This window comes from Vigna umbellata, chromosome 11 (genome assembly GCF_029865625.1).
Source record: "Vigna umbellata cultivar VRB3 chromosome 11, Vumbellata_1.0, whole genome shotgun sequence".
Lineage (NCBI taxonomy): Eukaryota > Viridiplantae > Streptophyta > Magnoliopsida > Fabales > Fabaceae > Vigna > Vigna umbellata.
Genome location: NC_142175.1, coordinates 18,034,437 through 18,045,398, shown reverse-complemented (window position 1 = coordinate 18,045,398; position 10,962 = coordinate 18,034,437). Strand labels below are relative to the sequence as shown.

Sequence of the window (10,962 nt, the reverse complement as noted above, 5' to 3'; positions counted from 1 at the left end):
TTCATTGAAAGTGCTTGTCTTTTGCTTTTGCCATTGATCAAAACTCATGCATACATGTTTATTTTCTGTCTTGCATATTAAACATCCAAATATTTCGTTCTTAAGTCTTAGCTAATCAACGAACCACACAACTAAACTAGGCCGTGAGTCCTTTGGGGAGAACGATACTTGGTCTTACCGAGTTTATTACTTGAAACGAATCGGTCATACTTGCCGATTGTTCAACAAGTTTGTGACATCATATTTTGGTGATCATAAATTTGTCCATCACACCACTATACCTTCGTTCACATCAATGATGGCTTTGGCCGCTTTGATAAACGGTCTTCCAAGAATAATGGGTATCTTTTCAGTCTCCATCTCCATCACCACAAAGTCTACCAAGAACTGGAGTTTGCCTACACAAACTATAATATCTTCTGCTATTCCACAAGGTTCCTTTGAAGATCCATCTGCCATTACTAAGTTAACCTTTACAGGCTTCACATCAACATCACCGATCTGCTCCAGTAAAGAATAAGGTATCAAGTTAACACTTGATCCTAAATCAAGTAAGGCCTTTTTTATCCTTTTCTTCCCTATTATGCATGGAATGGAAAAGCCTCCTGGATCTTTTGCTTTTGGAGGGAATGGCTCCTTTTTAACAGCTTTATACTTTTTTGTATCATCATCTCGACGTCTTTTCTTTGTAGAGACTTCTTCCTCAGGTTTAGTATAAACTGCAATTTGTTGTAATATCTGGTTCCAAGGTACATCATTGTCCACCATCTTGAATAATTCTGTAAAATCAAATTGTTTCTCTTGATTGATTGGAAAAGGAATGATATCATTACTCTTTATCTCTCTTCTCTCTCCTTTCTCTTTTCTCTCTTCTTTTTCTATCTCTCCTTTTTCTAACTCAACTGTCTCATCATTTATACTCTCCAACACTTTACATTCTTCCCTGGGGTTAACCTCAGTATTAGCTCCAAAATTTTTATCTGGCCTCTCTTCCAACTGCTTGGTAATCTGACTGATAACAGTTGAAAAACTGTTATTTTCATGATTAAAATTGACACTAAAAGCAACCTTTACACTTAGAAACTAGCTTGAAATCATGTTTTTCCTCATGTTTTTAGAAATAAGAGAGCTGGACAGGTTTATGCTTGATTTCAGTGTTTTTGTGTAGGTTTTAAGGTGAATTTGGTGAAAGAAGTGAAGAAGGAGAGAGATGAAATCAGAAAAGACAATGAAAAGTGCAAAAGGAGAAGCCGAAGTCACCGCTCAGCGGCAGTTTACCGCTGAGCGGCACTCAGGAGCTTGCGGGAGGTCCGCTGAGGGGCAAAATGGCCGCTGAGGGGAGAAAACAAGTCACGCACTCACCGCTGAGCGGTAGTTTACCGCTGAGCGGCACTCTGGAAGTCACGTGAGGTCCGCTGAGGGGCAAAATGGCCGCTGAGGGGAGAAAACAAGTCACGCATTCACCGCTGAGCGGTATTTTACCGCTGAGCGGCACTTTAATGGGCTTGGACTTGACTTTTTGTAATTTACGAATGATACATAAGCTTTAGGGTTTCCTAGGGTTAGGTATCTCTGGCTGGAACGAAGAAAGCACTCTCTCTTCCACCCCTTTGAAGGAGGATCTTGGATGCTGAGGCTTCCTCTTCACCTTTTTAGGGTTTATTCTTTCATTCTTTCATTGTAATTCACTTAGGTTCACCATGAATATGGTGAACTAAACTCTGTATGTTTGTTGGGGAATCAAAGTAGTCTTGTGAAACTCTCATATATGGAATCTGTTTTTACATCTTTTAATTAAGACTTATGCTTTCTTTCATCATTAGTTAGGGTTTTTCCTCTTTGCTTAATGCTTGCATTGTTTAACTCATTCGATGCATGATAATTGGTTTTGTCGATACGGGCACGTACGGGGAAGTCTAGATCCGGGGAATTTCTCCCAATTTTATATTGGTTGTCGTTAAGCTCCTGCACTTATGAACTGATCATTAGGAATGCTAGGAATTGTATGAACTCGTGATTAGGGAGAAGCCTTCTGGAAAGGTACATTAGAGAGTGGCATTAACAATGATGATTTGATTGTTGAATTCCTTAAAATATATGAGAGTGGATAAGATGAAATTGAACCCCAACAACATATTCATATCTATATTTCATTGAAAGTGTTTATCCTTTGATTTTTGCCATTGATCAAAATTCATGCATACATGTTTATTTTCTGTCTGGCATTTTAAACCCCCAATTAATGCGTTTGTAAGTCGTAGCTAATTAAGAAATCACATAACTAAACTAGGCCGTGAGTCCTTTGGGAAGAACGATACTTGGTCTTACCAAGTTTTATTACTTGAACGATTCGGTCATACTTGCCGATTGAAAACAAGTTTGTGACATCATAATTTGGTGTTCATAAATTTGTCCATCACTGACCCATTTGAGTCTCCAAATTCTTAATAGCAGCTTTAGTGCTCTTTTGAGTAGACTCAGGTTTCTGTATGAACTGATGAACAGTTTCTTCCATCCTTATTGACCTTTTGTTAAGTATAGACATCTGTTGCCATAAGGTTGGTTGTTGTTGTTGCTTATTGAATTGCCCAGTTTGTCCGGCTTGCCCAGTTTGTCTGTGACCAATGCTTGGGTGTGGTTTCCACCCTTGATTAAAATTCCCCTGACGGTATTGATTGGCCATGAAGTTAACATCCTCTAAGGCTTCTGCTGGAAAAGCGCATTGACCATTGATATGGTCACCTCCACATAATTCACACAACTGTGATTGAACCTGTGCAACAGTCTTTAACTCTTTTGGCAGTTGTGCAAGTGTTTTTGTAAGAGTCTCTAGTTGTTGAGTTAGTATCTTGTTCTATGCTAGCAAGGCATCATGGGTTTGTAACTGTAGAACTCCTTTTTGTTGAGTAGGAGCTCCTCTTTCACTGTTTAGTTCATTATCACTAGTAGTCATATTGTCAATGATTTCTGTAGCCTCCTCTAGAGTTTTCCATTTGATAAAAAAAAAATAAAAACAGAAAAATAAAATAAAATAAAATAAAATAAAATAAAAATAAAAATAAAATAAAATAAGAAAAAAACAGAAAATTCAAAATTCAAAATTCAAGTCAAAGATAATCAATAATCACACAAATGAACTAGTTAAACCACGAGTCCCCGACAACGGCGCCAAAAACTTGATGACAAATTTATGAACACCGAAAAACGGCGCCACAAACTTGTTTAACAATCGGCAAGTGTGACCGAATCGTATCAAGTAATAAAACTAGGTAAGACTAAGTATCGTTTTCCCAAAGGACTCACGGCCTAGTTAGCTATATGTTTTGTTGATTATTTAAGACTTGTTAACAATTGATTGTAGGGTTTAAATGCAAAAGACAGTAATTAAACATGTATGCATGAATTTGATCAATGGAAAAGAGGAAAACAAACACTTTAATGAATTAAATGGATGAGTATGTTGTTGGGGTTATCAATTTCATCTTATCCACTCTCATATACTTTTAGGAATTCATCATTCTTTTCATCAATTTCTAATGCCACTCTCTAAATCACCTTGCAAGAAGGCCTATCCTTAATTACGAGTTCATACAATTCCAAGCATTCCTAGTAATTAGTTCTGAAGTGCAGGAGCTTAAAGGCAACCAATATGCTATTGGGAGAAATTTCCCGGACCTAGATTTCCCCGTACGTTCCCATATCGACAAAATCAATAATCATGGCAATGAATGAGTTAAACAAAGCATACATTAAGTAAAGAGGAAAATCCCTAACTAAAGATGAAAGAAAGCATGTATCTTAATATAAGATGTTAAAACAAATTCCATATATGAGAGTTTCACAAGACTACATTGATTCCCCAACAACAATACAAGGTTTAGTTCACCATATTCATGGTGAAACTAGATGAACAAGAATGAAAGAATGAAAGATAGAACCCTATAAAGATGAGGAGGTAGCCTGAGCATCCAAGATCTTCCTTCAAGGGGTGGAAAAGAGAGTGTTTGCTTCGTCTCAGCCAAAGATACAAACCCTAGGACGTCCTAAAGCTTACATAATATTCTAAAATATACAGAAAATTAGGTCGAAGCCCAAAATAATGCCGCTCAGCGGTAAACTACCGCTCAGCGGTAAGTGCGTGAGTTGTTTTCCTCCCCTCAGCGGCCTTTTCACCCCTCAGCGGAGCCACCGTGGGTTTCTGAGTGGCGCTCAGCGGTAAACTGCCGTTGAGCGGTAATTACGACTTCTCCTTTTGCACTTTTTTATCTCTTTTCTGATTCCATCTCTATCCTTCTTCACTTCTTTCACCAAATTCACCTTAAAACCTGCATAAAACACTGAAATCAAGCATAAACCTGTCCAGCTCTCTTATTTCTAAAAATATACCCAAAAGCATGATTTCAAGCTAGTTTCTAAGTGTTAAAGGTTGCTTTTAGTATCAATTTTAAGCATGAAAATAACAGTTTTTCAACTGTTATCACTCGCCTTCCTTCAGCCTTGACCGTTCGGTTACCTTCTTGACTAGGAGGGGGAGGTACCTGCAAAAGGCACTTCGACGCTAAAGTTAGGAGCGATTTTTGGAATTGTGTATCTCAATTGTATGTTTAAGTTCTGATCGAACGTAAGTAGAGTGTATTGGAGTGTGAGTAGAACATACCTGACTGTTGGTCCTGACCTTGCATTTATAAGTCATCTCATGGACCTTAAACTAACATAGGACCAATAAAATATAAATAGGCTTACCTTAAAATTCGGTTGGTTGCTCTTTAATCATATCTTCAATCAGATATCTTTGATTATTTTATCATCCGCTGGACATTTGGCCCAATAATAAAATAAGTGTTATCTCAATTGTGACCCAACATTAATAAAACCATTTGCCCTGGTTGACCATAGTGTGATCGAACGGCTGAATGGATGACCGTTCGTTCTCTAGGTACAATATATATATATATATATATATATATATATATATATATATATATATATATATATATATATATATATATATATATATATAAACACATTTCTATGGTTTGTCTAAACTTTTTGAAACCATGTAAAGTTTTTATTAAGAAAAAAAAATATATACTCGAAAAACATCACTTGTATTGAAGAACTAACATGCATACTTACACGATATACCCCTTTTGCCAATTGTCAAATGTTGAAGGTCCTCACTTCTTCACATTCAAACACGGTTCTTCACAACGTCATTTTCAATGACTTCACCCCCACCGAATGCATAATCAATGCATTGCCTTTCTCACTCTTTCACTTCTTCTTTTACTTTTTCTTCACAATACTTTCTTAAACATAAATGGAAACATTTAATAAAACTATAACTTTTAAATATATATACTCTTTCAAAAATATATTTACAGTTTCATAATTATATTACACGTCCCAACTTAAATTATAGTAAAAATTTATACATTTTTCTCGCGCGCGCACACACATATATACATACATATATATATATATATATCACGACTATAAAATTTACAATGTTTTCTTTTTCATAAACAACTTTTTTAGGTGTTATCTATTTAAATATTATTTACAATACTTTTAAACAACTCTTATTTAAAAAAGAATTATTTATTAATAGATAGTGTTTATTTGAAATAGTAATACGATAAAAATTATGTATTAAAATACATACATATGTACAAATTCGGTATCTATTTTTAAACTCACATAAATTCGATTCAGTAAAAAACAAGAAAAAGAAAAACAGTTTTTCAAGTTTATGATAATCAATTTTTTAGTTTTTAATTTTTTGGAATAGTTTTTTTTTCAATTCTTATTCTATTAGATCGATTTACTAACATTTCCAAGAAGACATTTGTAATTGTCGCATGAACATTATCGGTTCACTTTTCAAGAAATACATATTATTATTTTATTATTATTATTATTATTATTATTATTATTATTGAAATTTATTTTTAACTTTTATTATTATTAATATGTGGGACCATTGAAGCCTTGTCTGGATTGCACCGCACCGCGTATTAGCGCGAACCCAACGCAGTCCCGCATTTCTCTTTTTTTAGACTCAATATTACCTATAACTTACTAGTTAATTAATTGCAAAAAATTGTTAGTTTAAAAGCTAAATTTTAAATTATTTAAAAGTTTAAATTTAATAACTATAACCATAAATAAGTTTTGAGATTAAACCACTGGCTTTTATATATTAGACTTACTTAAAATGAACGTTCATAAACAATATTTAGGTTTCATTTCACATAAATTTATAAATTGTTTGAGACTTTGTTTGCATCGATCGAGGAAGTGGATTTGTGTGAAGCGGTGGATTTAGTGCAGGGACTATGAAATTTGTTATGTGACAGAGTGAGTGATGTTACAGATGGAAAACAAAATGGATAACATTTTTTATCACAAGTTATGTTTTCGAACTCATGCATGACATGGTCATGGACATAGACGATGTTATTTATCCTTGTAACATCAAATTTCAAGGACAAATTCAAATTATGAAACTATAACTAGCTAGGGTTTGAAAAAGTCCATACATATCATGACAAAAGAAACGCGAAAGCATCTTTATGAAACTACTATTTCGGATTGAAACGTGCAAAACTAAATATTTCATATTTTCAGTGCAGAACTTCTTTTCATGTTTCATTACATTTATGCAGAAAACACTTTGCTGCTAAGTCAAGGACAATATAGTTCGTTATATTTGATTAAATTGTACCCACCTACTCTTAAATTCAAGAAAAAAATGAGTATAAACTATTGAAAAATTTACATCCACAAATATTAAAACACAGGTCATATATTGGTTATAATTAGACCACAAAGTCCTAGTGCCACGTGGCTAGCACCCATGTTTTTGTGCTTTCTTAAGGTGGCTATAAATCATCGTCCCACAGCACCAACCCATGCAACTCATCACAATACTATTCATTGCTCTCTCTAGCAGAAAAAACAATGGCTACTTATGCCACCACCGCCACCGCCACCGCCACCACCTTGTTTCTCATCCTTGGAATGGCCACCACCACCCTTTGCCTCCAAGAAAAGGGTGTCCTCCAAATGGCTCAGAATCATGTTTCTCAAGCCAAAAACTGGGTTGCAAACGCTTTGACATTGCATGGCTTTGAAAGCCTAAGCCTAAGCTTTTCTGATCACCAAACAAGTGTTATAGCCCTCAGAGACTGTTCCAAGCTCTATGAGGAGAGTGAGTCTAGGCTCTCTCACATGATGTCTCAGAACAACACTTACACCAGAGAAGATGCACTCACATGGATAAGTGCTGTGATGACGAATCACAGGACCTGTTTGGATGGTCTGCAAGAAAAAGGGTATCTTGAAGCTCAGATTCTGGATAGAAACCTGACCATGTCGCTTAAACAAGCTCTTATTTTGTATTCAAGAAATAAAGTCATAGCCAAAGGTAAATACAATTAAGTTACTTGATATATATATTATATATATATATATATATATATATATATATATATATATATATATATATATATATATATATATATATATATATATATATATATATATATGATACAAAGATGGAGCATGATATTTTAACACCATTTTGACAAACATTTTGACATTTTTATAATAGATTATGTAAAACAGTTTGACAATAGATTTACTGGTTATAGATTATGTGCTGTACATTTTAATCGGACCCATCACAAACTAATATGTATCAGTATCAGTATGTGCATGGAATCTTCATATATGTATGTAACAGTGTATCAACTTTGGCATAAACAAAGCATTATTCATATTCTAGCCATTGCACTGAATGTTACATGAATGAGTGGTGTCATCGAATTTTTAAAATAAGAGTTGACACTGTCTTTCAACAAGGATATATATATATACACACATACACGTGCATGTGTCCTTTTATAAATATAACTTTTTAAGTTTTATTATATGTTATTTCACAAGTGCAATTGTTTTGTTTATTTATCTAATACTTCAATTTTCAAAATTTCAATACAATTCTTATTATTATTTAAATTATTGTACAATTGGTGTCCTAAATTTGAAATTTTCATATTGTTCATTTAGAACATCACCAATTTATCACTTTAGCATAAATCTGAGAGATTTCAGGTCAGATAAAAATTTATCAGCACAGTCAAAATTAGAATCACATTTTTTTACTGATGGGGACATTTAGAAATTAATTAAGGTGTGGGTTTTGAAACTTTGTGACATCAATTTCTTAATAAAAGTTTTCTTACCCCTTTCATGTATTTTTTACGCATAAATTTCATCTGATTTTTGACCCTTTATAGAAACTATACATGTGTGAGCTTATCTCCTCCAACATTTCCTAAAGGATATATACAATTTAATTATTTTTTTTCTGCAAAAAGAACTTAGAAGATTGTCTTTGTTACGGAAGGTCAGAATATTGTCCTTTAGTACATGAAACAATAAAAATCAAAGAACGGTGACAGTGATATGCAATAACTAAACTCATTCATTTGGTCTCCCTAAGTATAAGTAAACAAAAGTGATTATTAACTGGTACTTAAGATGTTTTGTTACACTGTCACTAACTATTTGGTTTCTTCTCCCTTTAAGATAAAAGCTAATATTCTCTGTCATCCGATACACCAACTTTTCCAATTTGACCATGCTCTTGTGAAATAATTTGACACAATTTAAAAAATATAATCAATATTTTAAATTCAATAAAAATATTATATATATTTTTATTATATTGTAGATCTCTCTTTACTCTTAATTACTCTTAATACTTTCAATATACTCTTAAATCCTTGAAATATCGATCAAGGGTATAATTATAAAAAAATAATTTACTATATGTTCTTAATGATGAACCAATATTTATTAATTAGTATAAATGCTTGCAAGAGTAGTTCAGATTTTAATCATATAAATTAATAAATTGTGCTGGAATAGAAACACTGATTAGGACTAAATCATAACTCATTTTGTGGTCAATGGTTTATGGAATAAATCATTCAATTTTTAGCATATAACTAACGTCTTGAATATTGAGCAAGGGTTTTTCTAGAAAACATATTTAAAGAATCATTGATCTATAAAATGAGATTTTAACATGAAACAATGATTTTTAAAAAGTAATATAGAAGAAGACGATAGATATCCGAGAGTAATTTATAGCAGTATCTTACTTTTTCTGTTATACTGATATTTTAATTGTTTGTTCAGGACCACCACTTCAGGGAACAATATCCAAAGGTTCTGGTATTTTAGAATCATGGAGTGAAGCAAGCTATAAGCCAGATTTCACAGTGGCTCAGGATGGTTCAGGGACACACAGAACAATCCAAGAAGCAGTGAATGCACTTTCTGCAATGGGAAATAACCGTCCTGCAAGAGCAATCATATACGTAAAATCAGGGGTCTATAACGAGAAGGTGAATATTGGACAGAAACTGCATAATGTGATGTTTGTAGGAGATGGCATAGACAGAACTGTTGTTACTGGGAACAGAAATGTAGTTCAAGGATCCACCACTCTGAGCTCAGCTACATTTGGTAAGACTGATAATTTTGGCTAAACAAAAAAGTAATATCAGTACATCTTAAGCTTAACTATATGCTGAAAAAGGTATGAAACATTTTTGTAACTGAGTTTGGTACATGAACCAGATGTATCAGGAGATGGATTTTGGGCTAGAGACATGACATTTGAGAACAGTGCAGGTCCAGAAAAGCACCAAGCAGTGGCACTGAAGGTTAGTTCAGACTTATCAGTGTTCTACAGGTGCAGCTTCAAGGGCTACCAAGATACTCTTTACGTGCTCTCGAACCGCCAATTCTACCGTGACTGTGAAATCTACGGCACCGTAGATTTCATATTCGGGGATGCTGCAGTGGTGCTACAGAACTGTGACATCTTAGTGAGGAAGCCGTTGAGCCAGCAATCGAATTTTATAACAGCACAAGGAAGAGATGACCCTAACAAGAACACAGGGATTGCAATGCAAAGTTGCAGAGTTAGAGCAGCATCAGATTTTGCCAGCCTTAAGAATTCCCAGAAGACATTCCTGGGAAGGCCATGGAGGAAGTACTCAAGGACCGTGTTCATGAAGAGTGAGTTGGATGAAATGATTGAGCCAAAAGGGTGGGGTGAATGGAGTGGAAGTTTTGCACTTTCAACCTTGTTCTATGGAGAGTATATGAACACAGGAGGTGGTGCTTCTACAGCAAATAGAGTCAGATGGCCTGGTTTTCATGTGCTGAGCAGTGCTACTGAGGCATCACCTTTCACAGTGAGACAGTTTGTGCAAGGAGAAAGGTGGATTCCTGCTACAGGGGTGCCATACTCTTCTGGAATATGAGTATATCTCATCTGTGTTGCTGTTAATTAATTAATAATGAATATGCTTGCAGACTGTGGCACAGTTTGCAATGCATATCAGATATACTGCCTTTTAAAAATATCATGCTCCCAGATTCCCAAAGCTTCGTCCATATCAATCTATCTGGTAATGGTCTATATACGGAAGAGATAACATTATACATCCATGAATTAGTAACACCGTATATTGTGTTCTAAAATTGGTATAAATATTTGTGAGAAATAAATAAATAAATTTATGAACTTATTTATAAAGTAATTTATAACAATTACGATTGATTTTTAAAAGTTAATATGAATTGTTAACTTAATCATAAGTATTATTTCATCTTTTATTCTTAATTTTGTTTATATTTTAGTCGAATTTATTTCTAATCTTATTTCTTATATCAAATATATTTATATTTATAGTATTATTTATAGTATAACATAATTCTAAGCAAATAAACATAGGAGTGAACTTTAGTGTGGTATAAGTTTATTATATCAGGTTTTTATTATATCAGGTTAATAAAAAAGGAGGATATAGGTTTCGAATAGTATAGACTCAGTTGTTAAGTAAATCGAACCACAAATTAATTCAAAAATATTTTAAA

At 33.8% G+C, this 10,962-nt stretch overlaps 1 protein-coding gene across 1 annotated transcript; it reads left to right on the top strand.

Moving 5' to 3' along the window:
- The first annotated feature begins 6,934 nt into the window (after positions 1-6,934).
- Positions 6,935-10,540, top strand: LOC124846335 (Plant invertase/pectin methylesterase inhibitor superfamily). Its single transcript, XM_047323571.2, has 3 exons — positions 6,935-7,429; positions 9,211-9,540; positions 9,655-10,540. Exons 1-3 carry the CDS (start codon positions 6,964-6,966, stop codon positions 10,344-10,346), a joined length of 1,488 nt encoding a protein of 495 aa, XP_047179527.1. The 5' UTR covers positions 6,935-6,963; the 3' UTR covers positions 10,347-10,540.
- Positions 10,541-10,962: the final 422 nt, after the last annotated feature.